At 37.0% G+C, this 16,534-nt stretch overlaps 1 protein-coding gene across 5 annotated transcripts in view; it reads right to left on the bottom strand.

Annotated features, from left to right (window-relative positions):
* LOC134527486 (cytoplasmic dynein 2 intermediate chain 1) overlaps positions 1-16,534 on the bottom strand; it is a 266,130-nt gene that overhangs the window by 17,871 nt on the left and 231,725 nt on the right. For 4 of the 5 annotated variants that reach the window (XM_063360204.1, XM_063360205.1, XM_063360203.1 and 1 more), the window contains 2 exons: positions 13,561-13,619; positions 12,041-12,207 (listed from right to left, as the gene is read on the bottom strand). In XM_063360204.1, the coding sequence (XP_063216274.1) occupies positions 12,041-12,207; positions 13,561-13,619 (226 nt within the window). Of the gene's footprint in view, positions 1-12,040; positions 12,208-13,560; positions 13,620-16,534 lie in introns of those variants that run through there. The other variant, XM_063360206.1, reaches the window with a different exon arrangement.

Genomic DNA, 16,534 nt, shown 5'->3' on the forward strand with positions numbered 1-16,534 from the left:
TGCTTTAGTGAACATGTCAGCTATTTGATCCTGATTACACACATATTTTACACTGATAAGACCCTCACTGATTTTTTCTCTGACAAAATGATGGCGAATGTCAATGTGTTTCAACCGTTTGTGATTCTCTGGGTTTTTTGACACTCTTATTGCACCTTGATTGTCTTCGTATAGGATCACAGGTTCATTTTTTAACACTCCCAGATCCTGCAGTACCCCTCTGATCCAACACGCTTCGGCCGCTGCACCGCTCAGAGCCATGTATTCCACCTCGGTAGATGACAGGGCAACAGTTGACTGTTTCTTGGAGGTCCATGTGATGGTATTACCTTGGAGTTGGAATACAAAACCTGATGTAGATTTTCTTTCTTCCACATCTCCTCCCCAGTCTGCATCAGCGTCTCCACTCAGCTGAGCTGCGGGTTCTTGTCGTCGGTAGACGAGTGTCAAGTCCAAGGTCCCTTTTATATATCTCAAAACGCGTTTCAGGGCAACCCATAGTGCTTCACTTGCCCGGTTTTGATATATACTCAGAATGCCAAGAGTAGCACTAAGATCTGGTCTTGTGCCTAGGGCGACATACAACAGGCTTCCAATTATCTGTCGACATTTTGTTTCCAGCTCTTTGTCTTCTTCAGTGTCCTGGCAGTTTATTTTACACAGTGGGTCCATTGGTGTGGACACGGGTCTACAGTCCGCCATCCCATATTTCACTAACAATGATTTCAAAAAATGAGTTTGATTCAATTTTAGAGTTCCAGACTTTAAATCTTGAGAGATACAAATTCCTAAGTAGTTTGACACCGGTCCTAGGTCTTTCATCTTGAAATTGTTCTTCAGACTTTCTTTCAATGCCTGAATTTGGTTCTCATTGTTGCCTACTATTAGCAGGTCATCCACATACAGCAGGACATATAGCTTCGTTTTGTCTGTGTTCTTGACATACAAGCAGTAATCATGTTTTGATCTTTTCAATCCTTCCCTTTCTATAGCTTCATTAAACTTTTCGTTCCAGCATTTTGGTGATTTTTTAAGTCCATAGAGAGATTTTTTTAGTTTGTAAACTGTCTTTTCATCCCCCTCCATTCCATCTGGTTTTGCTATGAAAACTTCGTCATCTATATCACCATAAAGAAAAGCACTTTGAACATCCATTTGATATACCGGCATGCCCAGGTCATTTGCAGTTGCCAACAGAATTCTAAGCGTCGCCATCTTAGCCACTGGCGCATACCATACACTTCACTTGCATCAAAAACGCTGAGCTGCTCAAAACCTCTTTTAAGTCCATAGAGAGATTTTTTTAGTTTGTAAACTGTCTTTTCATCCCCCTCCATTCCATCTGGTTTTGCTATGAAAACTTCGTCATCTATATCACCATAAAGAAAAGCACTTTGAACATCCATTTGATATACCGGCATGCCCAGGTCATTTGCAGTTGCCAACAGAATTCTAAGCGTCGCCATCTTAGCCACTGGCGCATACCATACACTTCACTTGCATCAAAAACGCTGAGCTGCTCAAAACCTCTTGCAACTAGTCTTGCTTTGTACTGCACTGGTTCTCCTTTTTCATTTCGTTTAATCTTAAATACCCATTTGCTGCCTATGACACAGGCGTCTTTTGGAGGTAAAACTTCTGACCAGGTGTCATTTTCCTTTATAGAGTTCAATTCAATATTGATAGCTTCTTTCCACTTTTGCCTTTCACTGCTCATCATTGCTTCTCCGTATGTTTGCGGCTCATCTGCACAAAGAAAACTTGTCTCATATTGGCTCAGATACCTTGGTTCCTTTAGTTTTGTTCTATCACTCAAATTACATGTTCCCACCTTTTCACATTTCTTTCCACAGTTATCTGTTTCAAAGCCTCTGAATTCCTCTTCATCTGCAGATTCATTATTTAAGGAACTATGTTCAATCGTACTGCTTCCCTCTACATTTTCCAGTTGTATGCCTTCCGCTTCATCCCTGTAGTGCTCTTCAGTTTGGATAGGTTTGGTAACTTCGATTCCCATTGTTGTTGTTACACCATCTGGCTTGAACACTACATTTCTTGATATTTCCATTTTTCCTCGGTTCGGTACATACACCCTGTAGGCCTTAGCATTTTCCTGATACCCTACAAATAGTCCTTTTGTGCTCTTAGGGTCCCATTTCTTTCTTTTCTCTTTAGGCACCTGCATGTAAGTCTCTGTTCCAAAGACTTCAAAATGTTTGATTTCAGGAACTGACTTGAACCATAGTTCATATGGGCTTTTTCCTTTAACAGAACTCGTGCCTGTCCGGTTGATGATGTATACTGCAGTATTAACTGCTTCCGCCCATAAGGTTTTGTTCAGGTTTTTGGCTTCCAGCATAGTCCTGGCTGCCTCCATGACTGTTCTTAGTTCTCTTTCAACTTTCCCATTTTGCTCTGGGCAGTAAGGTGCAGACTTCTGGTGCCGTATTCCCATTTCATCAGTGATTTTCCGCATTTCTTGACTGCACAGTTCAGTGTCGTTTCCCGTTCTCAGAATTTTTACTGGATTTCCGGTGTCGTTCTTAGCTATACTTAGAAAGTTCTTAATCTTTTCTTTAGCTTCAGATTTGAACTTCAAGAAGTAAACAAATTTATACCTTGAAAAATAATCTTTTATCAATAGGAAATATCTTGAACCTCCAATTGATGCTGTTTCCATCGGGCCACAAATGTCTGCATGAACGATCTCACAAGTGTCTGTCGTTTTGTGTTTACTTGATGAAAAAGGCAATCTCTGTTGTTTCCCCTTTATGCAAGCTTCACAAAAGAAGTCCTCAGTACCTTGCACTTCTATGTTGTGGCTCTTCAGAATATTTTTGACCTGCTCTGTATTTTGGTGCACCAACTTTTCATGCCATATTTTAATGGAAGGCTTCTTCACAACACTCACCACAGCTGGGATTGGTTCACACCTAAACATCATCTTGTACAGCTTCCCCTCCAGAGTTACAACACTTTTCCAGATTTACTAAGTTCACATTTAGACTCTCTCCATTCAATTTGATAACCTCTTCTCAACACTGCACCAACAGAGAATAAATTGAATTTGATATCAGGAACATATAACACATCTTTAATCTCCGATATTTGCCAAGAATTACCATCATACACCTCTACTCTCACAGTTCCTACCTCGTTTGCTACAAGTGTTGACCCATTACCAATTACAATATGTTTTTCACTATCCAGCTTGCGCATGTCATAAAAAAAATGTCTTTGAGCACACATGTGTTCAGATGCTCCACTGTCCACATACCAGCTTTTGTCATCCAGGCTTTCACTTACCATTGCAGCACTGATAAAAGCATTCAGATTGCCCCCCTTTAGTGTACGGTGAGCAGGTTCAGAGCTATTTTCAGCTTTTAACCTCCATCTACAATCTTTACTAATATGTCCCATCTTTTCGCAGTAATAGCATATACGTCTCCCACCTGGATTATTAGTTTTCGATTTATTTGAATAGCAGTTTTTCTGAATGTGTCCTGCCTTCCCACACTTAAAACATTTTAATGGATTTGGCCTACCTTGATTTTTAGACAACAGGGCGTTATCCTGACTGCCCTTACCAGAGATACACTCCTCTTCAATCAACAACCGCGCACTTAACTCTGACAGTTTTTGGTCCTTTGTTGACACAGACTCCCATGCCGACACAAAGTGTTTATATTCTTCCGGTAGTGATACTAAAATCTTCGTCATTAGCATTTGATTGGACAGCTTCTCCCCATGCTGCTTCAGCCGGACCACCAACTCTTGCAGTTTTGACAGGAAAGCCGCGACTCCTTCCTCTTCGTATTTTAAAGAAAAGAACTTGTGCTGAAGTTGATGCAAGCTTACTTCCGACTGCTAATCGAAAATTGATAACAATTTATTCCACATCTCTTGTGCTGACTCGCAAGCCAAAATGTGCATCATTGGTCCTTCTTCTAATCTTGTGACAGTTATTTCTTGAGCTTTGCTGTCTCGTGTCACCCATTCCTTTAATTTCTTCTTTTCCATCTCGGTTTGCGAATCATCATCCACCACAGTAGGTTTAAACTCCTCTCCAGACACCACGCTATATAAACCTTTTGATTTTAACACGACCGTAATTTGAAATTTCCATACACTCCAGTTTGATCCATTTGCCAATCTAATGTAGTTGTAGTTGGATTCCATCATGGACGCCCGCACTGCGTTTTTTCTTCTTCTTTTCTCAACACATCACTATCGCAATAAAACTGTGATACTTATTCAATAACACCAGTGTACTTTCATACGGCCTGGGCCCATAACCTGTTAATAGGTTATGTTAACAACTCGGCATCTTTCTTAATATTGTTTTCCTCTTTCTATTACACACATTTCTCACACACCAGCCATATATATTTTCTTACTCACTCTATTACAGTCGTACCAACATAACTTATTCAAACCAACACCAAAGTTACCTAATGATTTTATTGTTTCCAACACAAGAACATGACATTGACTGAACATGGCAATGACTTAAGAAAGTTCCTCAGATATTCACATTTTCACAGAAGCATATAGGTTTGGAATTTCGTTCCTGGAGAATGTGGTTCTAGATGGTACTGTGTACAACAGTTGAGCTGACAGCATGAGTTTCTGGAAATGTTTATTTTCTACTACACTGTATGGCAGCATACAATCAGCCAACCATTCAGCAATGTTTGTCATGAATTCGCCTTTGGATGATGAGAAGTCAATACGTCTGTTTTGACGGGCCTGGTGGTGAAGCATCAGCATTTACAGGCAGTGGCCGTAACAGTTCTTGCTGTGTCTCATATTCCTTCTTCACAGTTGGATGTTGCGTCAAATGCATTATGAGACCTGATGTGCTATCATATATTGTTTTAAGACTTTTTTTTTTACAGGATGTCTTGCATTTTGCACTTAGTTTATCGTTGCTTCTTGCAAAGTAGTTCCAGATACGTGTCTTTTCATCAACCATGTTAAACATTAACTAAATGAATAAAACCATAACATAAAATCTGACCTACTGCCGCATGTAAAATTTTACAGCATTATTGTGAGTAATAACACCAACTCCTGTAAAACTCCCCTAATTTTGTAGACCTCAAATTACCCTCAGAAACAGTAACAATACAATTTAATCATATTTTCACTATGTGTGTGAAAAAAAAAAAACTATAGTGCTGCATAATCTCTTGTCGGCCATAGCATAACCCAGTCTCTTAGTGACCCAAGGGCCAATCACAGCAGTCCCTTGATGATTTTCGTTAATTTTTTTTACTTGATTTTTCAATCAAATAAGATGTTAGATATTTCTGTTTCAACACTGCATTTAAAGCCATTCAGTGCCCGTTTATTTTTAGTTTTGACGATAATCATATTATGCATCATTTTCTGGGGATTATTTTTATCGGAAGAAGTAGAATTTTTAAATAGTTTCTGTATTAAACGTGCCATTTTTCAAAAACATTTGTTGTCTGTTCTTTTGTTGTAGGCCAAATGGCCCACTGTTGTTAATAGAAGCTCAAATTTTTTTGAACATGAGCAATTTTTGGTTTTTCCCAAAAGTACAGGGAAAAATATTATTCCCTCCCAATGGTAAAAAAAAGTAATATCATGCCGAAGTTTTTCCCGAAAGTCAGGATCCCGCACACCACTACTTAATACATAATTAACGTGACTCACCTAATCTAACCAACCTTTCACTTTAGTTATTATTGGCCTTATTTTCCAAAAGCCACTATTCTTTAGATTTACCCTCAAAAAAATTCTGATGTGGCATAGAAAATATTTTAAAATAAGGTAAATATTAAATACATGCATATTTAAAATAAAGGAACAGTGATGTAAACTCATTCATTATAAATAGTTAATACATACAAGAATGCACACACACAGTACATTGGTTCATCAGATATGGAAAGGTGACTATGCATTTTTTATAGAATAGTTCTTTAAAAACTGTTTTGTTAAAAGGAATGTTGTATGTTTCAAGGAGAAGGACCTTAAACATATTATTTTCAGCTGCTAATAAAAATAATATTTTTTGAAATAAGACAAAATTAATACATTAGTCAATGAGTTCAAATAAGTAGCTAATGAAGTTTGTCTTATCTCATTCATAATAGTTGCGCTTCAATTTCTACCTAAATTTTGAATGATTTCAATTTTTACTGTGATTTGTTTATTGTAGAGCTGCATACCTGTAAACTTGGCAAGAACACCATCAGTAAGATTTGGAAAAAAAAAAAAAAAAACTAAAATTTTGTGTAAATCATACGTGATGATTCAATCAATGTTAGTGAAACATGTAACTTAAGTAAAGCATCATCCTAAACAAGAGCCTAAGTGGTTAAAATATAGGCGAACTTACCAAGAAATATGATTCATTCCTTTAGATTACATTTAATATTTTTTTATCATCAAAAGCATGTACAATAGTTTTTTATAAAAAAAAAAAAAAAAAAAAAAAAAAACCTGGAGTCTATGTTCAAATCTATGGTAATATTCTTAGATGTGGCTTTTCCGCAAATAAAATAATGAATTTCTGGAAATACTTATTTTGAACACTAAAGACTTGTCTGTATTTACCCTGAAAACCACGTTTCTAAATTCTTACCGGTTTCTGATGCCATTTCTTAAATATAGCAGCAGTTTTTATGCGCTTGTAATTATACTTTTTTGCTCTGTCTGAAGGCAGGAACATTTCCAGAACAAATTTCCAGCATGATCTGCTAAACTAAAAAAACTTTTATGTTTTATTAAAAAACTGGTGAAATAGCATTCTGCTTGAATCAGATCCGTAGTACTGTAGTGTCCCGAAAACTCGGCACTCGGTAACCTGGCAGTCAGGATAACTCGGCCACACCCTGGAAGGACAAAATAAACCGCGCGCAGACCCGTTCAAGGTCCTGCATTTTTTGTCTCGCACCACACTCCCACTCCTCTACCACAATGTCTGGCGCCGGCGCGCGCCCAGCCGTTCAGTCTGCCTGCAACCTTTGCCAGGGTTAGTTGTTTTCTTAACCACGTTCCATAACTCAATGTACGTGACTGCGTACTGTATTTTTCAGAGCTGTTTCTCAGTTTGTGGCTGCCGGACAGTACTCTGCGATGGCATCTTCCATTAAAAGAAAACATGTTAACTTGTCTATGGAGCAAATGTTTCTGGCATTAAAGAGACTGGATTCAGAAGAAAGTGAATGTGCAGTAGCTAAGGATTTTGAAGTCGGCAAAAGTACCATTGGAGATTGGAAGAACAAGCGGACGGAAATCGAGTCGTGGTGTGTTAAGAGAATGTGTACAGAAACATTGAAAGAAAGGAAAAGTATGACGAAAAGTGACTTTAATGAGTTACATTAAGAACTTAACATTTGGTTTCACCAAACAAGAGAGGGCACGCCAATTAGTAGGTCAACCTTGCAAGAGAAGGCCTTGAAATTTTATGAAGAATTTAAAAATGACAATGATCCTAAATTTGTCGCAAGCACTGGCTGGCTTGATCGCTGGAAGAAACGCTATGGAGTCCGTCAGCTTAGTATTTGTGGGGAAAAACTATCTGGGGACACGGAGGGTATGTCTCAGTTTAAGGAAAACTTTCAGAAATTTATCGAAGTTGAAGGTTTGACCAGAGAGTAATTGTACAACTGTGATGAAACAGGGTTAAATTATAAACTGTTACCAGTGAAAAGTCTTGCTTTCAGGGAAGAACAGTCAGCCCCAGGTTTTAAAAGGAGCAAGGAGAGGGTAACCTAACAATTCTAGCATGCAGTAATGCAATAGGTGAGCACAAATAAAAACTTAGTCTAATAGGAAAATCAAAGAAATCACGTGTGTTTAAGCAAACTGAAATGAATAAACTTACAGTTTAGTACCGAAACCTGTCACATGCCTGGATGAGCTGTGCAATTTTCAAAGAATGTTTCTATTAAGTATTTGTTCTATCGAGTAGTTTTAAAATCTAAAAACCTGCCAAAGAAGACTATTTTTATTTTGGACAACATGTCTTTGCACCCAGATATTGAAGAATTAAAAATTGGGAACATACAAGCAATGTTTTTACTACCCACTGTTAGCATTATGCCAGTCAATGGACCAAAGAGTTTTGGTAAGTCTCAAAAGAAGATATAGGCGCAAGATGCTACCCTCCCTTCTTTCTGCAAATGATGATGGTCAAGGTCTTATCCAGAACTTAAGAAAATTAACCTTTTGTATGTTTTTGAATGAGTGGCAGATGCCTGGAACAAATTAGAGTCACTAACACTAGTTCATTCCTGGCTTAAACTCCTTGATCACAAGAGAAATGAGTTCGCTGAACATGATGATATTGTGAAACGAGTTTCTGGATATGCAGAAGCCGAGGAAATTGACATTGCACAGTGATTCCAGAATGATACCAAGGAAGACATTATGTCCAATGCAGAAATTATTGCTGCTGTCACAGTTAATGAAACGATGCTGGAAAATGATGAAGACGTTGACGACTTCACCGTACAAGCTCCTAAAATATCACATAGTGAAGGACTAAAGACTGTCGAAACTGCCCTTCAGTATTTTGAACAAGGTATGTCTGTAATGGACTTACTATTCCTTCGTCATCTTCGTGATGAAGCAGCAAAACGCAGAGTGCAGTGCGGAAGACAACAGGACATTACACATTTCTTTTATTTATTTATATATATATATATATATATATATATATATATATATATATATAAAAATAAATGTGTAATGTCCTGTTGTCTTCCGCACTGCACTCTGCGTTATATATATAAAAAGCCTGTTTTTGCAAAGTTGGCTAGTTAATTTTTCATTATAGACAGCTTTATGCATTCATAAAGTATTTCATGTAGTAAAGGCTATATGCCTTAATAAAGTATGGACTTTTACTTTGTTTAAGGGTATTTGGGCAGTTCATGCTTTGTTGTATTCTCAAACAAACAATACATACAAGTACAGTATTTTCTGAGGAAACACTCATACTTATTCTCTTTAAACTCCATTCCCCATAACCCGGCATTTTCACAAACTCGGCCACCTTTCAGTCCAGTAACAGTAACAGAAACGAAACACATACAATAATAAAATTTCCACTACCAAAAAAAAGGGCCGAAATAAATTGTAGCATTGAAAAATTCAGAATTTCCATAGAACCATAATGTAGATTATTTTCCGTACAAATTACGGAAAAACTGAAAAAGTTGGCAAGTATGGAGCTGTACCGTTACAAATCGGCAGAAGACAAGTTGTCTGATATTTAGTTGGTTCGGAATTTCTGCTGATTCACGTTTGTTAATTTTCGACCAATATTACTGAAAAATGAGTATCTGCCATAATCTAAAAATCCACGATTACCTTTTTCACTATTCATAGTATTTACATACTTAGAACTCGCATCATTTCTTAGCTACATGTGCCAGCCGTACATATCAAACTTAAACATCCTGTGTTTTAATAACGTTTTTGAATTTAATACAGTGTAAATAAATATATCACCAAAATGGTAAAGTTAGATAGGAACAAAAACTTGATTTATTTAGAGCATAGTTGCCACTACAAACAATGGAAAATACCAACTTGAATGCAAATAAATGTTCGTAATATCGCGCAAGGAGAAACTATTTTTTAACTAATTTAATTTTACAGTTTTTAAAATGGAATTTAAAAAAATAAGCCAATAACATATGGCTTTACATAACAAAAATTACTTTTACCGTTTCTCGTGCAAAGCGACCACATGACACGCATTTCTGTATAAATGTTGGATACAGTGAGTTTTCGCCACCGCACGCGTTAACTTGGTATTGGAATTGTAGTTCTTGAATTGTAAACATGTACAAAGTCTCACAATCTTGCACATTTTAAAATCTCTTTTAATTTTGTATTTCGTGAATCAATATATTTCATAGGTACCTATTATTAAATTACAATCTTGTTTTATACAGTTATGCATTAAAAAATTAAAATTTCCAGCCTCCATTTGTAAATCGAGGTTTCATTGAGCAACTAACATATCAGCATGTAACAAATGGAAATGGAGACTGTTTGTTCTGTGACTAGACTAAACACAATTATGAAGTTGCGAATAAAATTTGTAGAGAAGTTAAATACAAATAAATTATTTCTGTACAACAGAAATTATTATTTCCTGCTGCAAAGTACCTGTTTGTACCTGCTACTAGTTTTCCATCTCAAGAGTCTTTTCAGCATATGTAGAATTTTTTATGGTACTAAAAGACATTAATTGAAAAATTAAGAATGTTTTCTTAACAAAAATCTAGGAATGGGTCAAGTTTAAAAAAATCTATCCTATTCAGTTCATCCTAGGTTCTCCTTCTTTTTAATTAACATTTGTTTACTCACACATGCTTTTCTTAGAAGGAGACATTTTGGGTAATTTAATAAATTTATAAAAATGTTTAACCAAAATGTGTTTTCCCCCTTAGCGGTTTGGAATCGGTAAATCAACAACAGGTGTATCGGCATATCTAAGTTGGTCTACCTACATACAAAGGGAAAACCCTGAGCTCATTCATGCAGGGTTAAATATTGCAAGCATTGAGCAGGCAGGTTCAATACACGCAAGGAGGATGGTCCAGGAAGAAGAATTGGTCGAGGCAAAAAGTTTCAACCACGCTGGGGTCGGGAGCTTGGGCCTTGCGGTCCGCAATGGTGTTTGTGCTCATCTCAATTGGTAACAGTGATGCATATCCAGCATATGTCCCTGGCAATGAGCGACTTCATTATTCACCCTATGGCATGGCCAACATATCAGCATGTTACCACAATACCTCTGTTTCTAAAAATAGCCACTAGAAAATATAATGTAAGGGTTTACTTGGACTTCCCATGCTCCGAAAAAAAATAAAATTTTTTGCAGATATCAAGGATAGGCCTACCTAGTGAAAGTTACAATTTTCCACCAGGTGAGAGAAACTTGAAATTTTAAAAAAAAAAGCTGGTTGTGAAACTACAGTGTAACTATTTTTTCAGTTATGCATAAACAGCTAAAGTTGTTTTCTAAGATATCAGTCACTACTAAACACCAGAATGATAATTTTTAACAGTGCAAGGGTTATAAACCTACTTGAGGAGAACAATGGCTGACTTAATGACTGGCAATAGAGTACGTATATAAATTTATGATAGACATTAGTATTGGATGAAATGGCAAGAAAACCAATCACAAACTGCTTTTGTAAAGTGAAAATTTTACACAGTATCAGATATACAGTATATGTTAATTACATCTTTGTAAAATTGTATGTAAAAAATTTTTTTTGAGAAAATTTTAATTTCCACCATTATGAATGTTCTACATTTAAGTACGAAAACAAACAAAAAATGCTGAAACAACATTATTTTGCACACTGAACCAGCATTATCTGTGAGATTTGTGTTTATTAATAATGAAATTAACTACATTTGATAGATTGCCTGATTTGAAGTTCTATCCCCTTTCCCAATCAGCTGAAATTAAATCATGCATTGACCCTACTGATCTGACTCCAATGGAGTCCTAGGGTTACACGAGGAACACGGTGTGTGCGGAATACTGCAGCGTCTGTAACATTTAAGGAGCAAATGAACGCAGCAACGGACAGAAACTGAGAAACCCGATGTGATTCATTGTTACTGGTTGGAGATTGACGATTACCTTGTGTGCTGTATAACCAGAAGAGTAAAGAGGAAGGAGAAGGGGTGGTTGGGGATGGGGGTGTTTGCTCATAACGAAACATTCTACAAAAGGCTTTAAAATTTAGAGTGTTTCGTCTTATTATGAAACATGTATATTTGATTTAACTAAGATACAGAAAGAGTTAATTCATCCTTTTTGACCATTCTGTATCAAATATTTGGATTCTACAGTACATGAAAAAGAAAGAGGACAGCTACCTGGTGCAAACAAGCATATCAAATAATTTATATTTCTCATTTTTTCCTTATCAGAAAAAAAAAATATTTTGTATATAAAAATAACAGCTAAATGTTGTATATAAAAAATTTCAGGATATAAAATCCAAAACTAGAGAGCTGAACTAACCTTGACAAGTTGTCCAGGACAAAGAAAACAAATGGGCGGGACTTGGACCACTGCACTGTTAAGATTGGTGGGCCCTGGCCTAGAGCATCTCCAGTAGCTGCAAGTGTCAGCAAAGGCTTTGTGGATGCTTGCGAGTGAAGCCGTACAATACCCTCCATGCAGCCAACCTTAAAAAAACAGAAAGCATACTCCTCACACAAACTGAATAAATACACTATAACTAGGGACAAGATTATACATATGGTGAATTGAGATAAAACCAAAATAACACCCCAAAGCATGTTAAAACATCGCATAACATCGAAATGCAAGTTAATACACCATACAGCACCAAAATGCAAGTTAGGCCTATATAATGGAAGTAAATAGCATTTAACCAAAACTTAATTCAAATCCAGACAAAAAATTGTACCAAAGTGCATGGATCAGAAAAGTTAATTATTTGTTTTATTACACATCTCTTATTGAATCAATACTGAACCATTATTTTACCATAAAAATGCAACATATAAACTTTACCCTTATTTTTGTGGAGTAAGTATAAAAAAACATATTTTATCAAAATAAAAACAATAACACTGAAATTATCTTTGAAAGATTTGTGCAATGGGAGTGCATGTCTTGATGTCTTTTTGGGTTTTATTTATTTATTTCTTTATTTTTATTATTATTATTTTTTTAGTTTTTCTTCAACAGAAAAAGTTCTTAGCAATGGTGTATGTCCAAAAAATTACATAAAGTAATAACACTGAAATACTCTTTTTTTTAAAAAATAAATTGGACTAAAAATAAAATCATAAAATGTTGTCTCTAACTATAATACTCTAAAACAATTTGGTTGGCACACATCCTCATGCCATGCTAAACACACTCTGTCTGCTGGAAGTTGGTGACAGTGAGCCATACTGCTTGAAGCAACACTACAGTGTCATACATGAGCATAGTTAAGGGCCCTGCCTATCTTAGTACACATATGGTGCGCAGAGCTTCAGGGAAATCCACGTGATTAAAGAACTGCTCAAGCTATACTAGTGGTGTCTCGTATGAAAAGTATTTAAGAATGCACTGAGGGTGGATGAATAGTTTGTTTCCAAATTTCATTTTTAATCTGTTATTTTAGTGGTTGTTTAGTTATTTCAGTGGTGCTGTTATAATTTTTCACAAACTCTTTCAACAAAATTTTCTGTGCTGTCTCCATTTTTTTGACATTGGATGATTTTTAGCATATGACCAGCTACAAACAATCATTTAAAACATTCTATATGGAATTTTATGTTAGTAATAACAATAACTTTAAGTGAAGTGAAACTAATATTATGAAAATAAAAAAATACATATAGTACAATACTAGGGACTGAAGAAATTTCTAAGGCAGAAAAAGTTCTTACACGGTAACATCTAAATAGAGCTTTAGCTCTAAGTACTGTGCTGACTGAAATAACCACCCAGGCTTTGCATCACGTATCTTTGGAGAGCATTAATGACCATGTACCAAGTAAGAATTAAATATCTCTTCTTACCAAAAAGAATGGCAGGCCAAAAGGACATGGTTCTATGCAGCTAGCTGACGACAGTCCACCTATGAAAAATGAAAACAGTACAGATGCATATTAAAAATACACCCTTTCATGGAGAATACTTGGACGTGTTGACACCAGTGACTATCAGTATTTCTTTAGTTTCCTGGTCATTAGTCTACTAGTAACAAACTCTCTAAGAAAAAATGCACTAAATTGGACCATTCATCTACATGTTTCATATTTTATCAATTCAATACCACTGATCACAAATATCTTGGTGCAGCCACCAATGTTAGTACGTAGCTTTCTGTCTCAAAATGACAGCTTATGTTTCTGACCATCTTATTTTAAAATAAACACTGTTTCCTAACTTATACATTTAAATTCTGTAAAAGGCATTATGTCCAACATGAACAGAAGACTCAGTCTGTGGGGTCACATAGGTACTGCAACTAGGCAACTACAGACATCGTCCAGCGGCTACGCCCAGTAGAGCTTGCTGCAACTCTCCTCTTCCCTTCCTCTACACCCACCATAGCTCTGGTTCGTGGTTCTGACGTATGCTATGAGTGATGTGTGCAACAGCCATGAATAACTCACAAGAGGGGTGGGAGAAAACCGTGAATTTAGTGCCACATTTCCATAAAAATACTTAAATAAATAATTGTAACTTTTCCTTTCCTTTTCAATTCCAAGGGCTTTGTTCTTTCAGCACACATTTCCAGTCAATATAAATCTAGTTTATTTAACACCAGGTGGACTGAAACATTTAAGAATGCATCCCTCAGCACATGTTTTTTTTTTGAGCCACCCATATAATTATCCATACACTAATGTGTTTATGTGAATTAAGTAAGAGGGTTAATTTAAGTTAACTTCATTAAGTCTCACTCTAGCAAGTATATGGCACAATTGCGCTGACCAGTCACCATATTGTGCTATTTCCACCCAGCCTTATTTTATCATCTTTCAAGGCAGGTCACACTCTCTGCACCCGAGGACTTCATCGCTTGGCTTTACTGATCTGTAAACTTTGTGCTGGGGATCTTTAAGGTTTCACAAGGATATGAGAAATGAACAAAAACAATGGTGTGATTCTGTCTGAATATAATTACTCCATACTGAGGTAACTTATAACAGATATTTAAAAAAAAAAATATTAACATACAATATCAATTACGTACTTAAACAGCTCTCAGGTATATTCAGAAAGAAGAAGAAAATATGGGCCGGCCCTAGATTAAATTATAAAAAGGTTTCATTAAAAAATACATAAACCAAAAAAAAAATACAAATATGTTTAAACCATCCCAGTATATATTCTTTAAGTCCAGAAATGATGTTTATCTGATGAACTTCGTCTGACAGCATAATTTAAGAAAGTTCAGTAAAAGGTTAAAAGATACAGTAGCACCGGAGGTCGGGGCTACGTTTCCCGGAGATCAATCGGGAACATGCTGCCAGGGCGCCTGTGTGTTGTTGAGGAAGGGTGGTGAAAATGCCAATACGGCGTCCGGCTCTGGGACCCTGTCTGCGAACAGTCCGAATCAAAACTGATCAGAACTAGTACACAGACAGTTAACAAACTGGGCAGAGAATGCCCGCAAAAGTTAAGGGGAGGTTGGGGAATGTCGCAGATCGTAACTCACCAGACAAGGAAGTTGGCTTCTATTCTGATGCATCGCTAATCCGGATCTGGAGCCCGCGAATACGGGGCTGGCGCGGACGTTTTCAGTTTATATAAAAAAAAAATTATTTATAAGTAAATAACTACTATTCTTTGTACTATGCAGACGGACTAAACTACTTAAAGAAGATTACAGGGATAGCATCCCTTATTTAAGCGACTACATCGTCGGTTGCGGCCGGATGGAAGTATAGTAGTGCGTCTCATCGATCCGCCGATAATCACAAACGGTCCGTCTGCAGTCGCGACGCGAAGTGTCTCGCGAAGAACCGCGTCTCGTAATTAAAAGTAAATGTTTAATCAAAAGTGGAGGGGGAGACTGGGGCGTCTGGACCGAAAGGTTCCGAAGTTCCCCGAGTGGGCATCATAAAAAAATCTGACTTTGATGTCTCGAAGTTGGTAGCACTGGCCGACTTTAGCGCTACCTGTTGACGGGTGTCTGAAATAAAAAAGAATCGATTCGCTCAAGACGTCTGCTATAACCAGGGGCTAATGGCGCAGTCTGGTGCTGCACTCTGGCGGCCTACAGGGGAAGGTAGCTGGGAGGTTAGCAAGTTTGTCACTAGATGTCGCGGGGGTCAGCTCCACGGGCTCGTGACACAAGAAGAAGTTACTATGTCCGCCGCTAGATGTCGTGTGTGGTCCATCTTTGCACATATATTTTTTTTATGCAAAATGTCCTTGACGCCGGTCAACGCTTGGCGGGGTTCACGACCGGTCAATGGTCCTGGGCTAAATTCTTAGAACCGAGAGGGGAGGGGCTGGACAAAAACGCAATGACGCTGGGAACTAGCGTCCATGACGTGACTTTCGAGGAGAGAACCTAAGACATATGCGTGACGTTAAAAGCTATGGTAAGCTCGTCTCTGAGAAATGGTAACAACTCGTCCAGAGCTGTTGTATGCAGTTTTAGTCATGAAGGGAAGTAATTTTACAGGCCTGGGACGTGACTGCAGGCGAGAGAAATGTCAAATGGGCTGCCAACGAAGTCTTGGATTTGCAAAAGATCAGATAGGTCCCTGAGAAAAGGTGCTTCAGTCTACTGGCACAAAGTTTAACTACGTAGAGTACACCAGCCTAACAAAGTGTAAATCTCCCAATAGTAACCAAATTATAAAGAAAAATAAAATTTCCAAAAATAATTTAAAATTAAAATAACAATTAAAAAAAAAACGTGTCGAAAGACCTAATTTTCGGCACAACTTTCAATTGTTTAATTTTATCTTTTAAAACATTTATTTATCATCCTCGTTACCTGTCTCAGGTGGAAGACTGTTTAGATAAATA

This window comes from Bacillus rossius, chromosome 1 (genome assembly GCF_032445375.1).
Source record: "Bacillus rossius redtenbacheri isolate Brsri chromosome 1, Brsri_v3, whole genome shotgun sequence".
Taxonomy (NCBI): Eukaryota; Metazoa; Arthropoda; class Insecta; order Phasmatodea; family Bacillidae; genus Bacillus; species Bacillus rossius.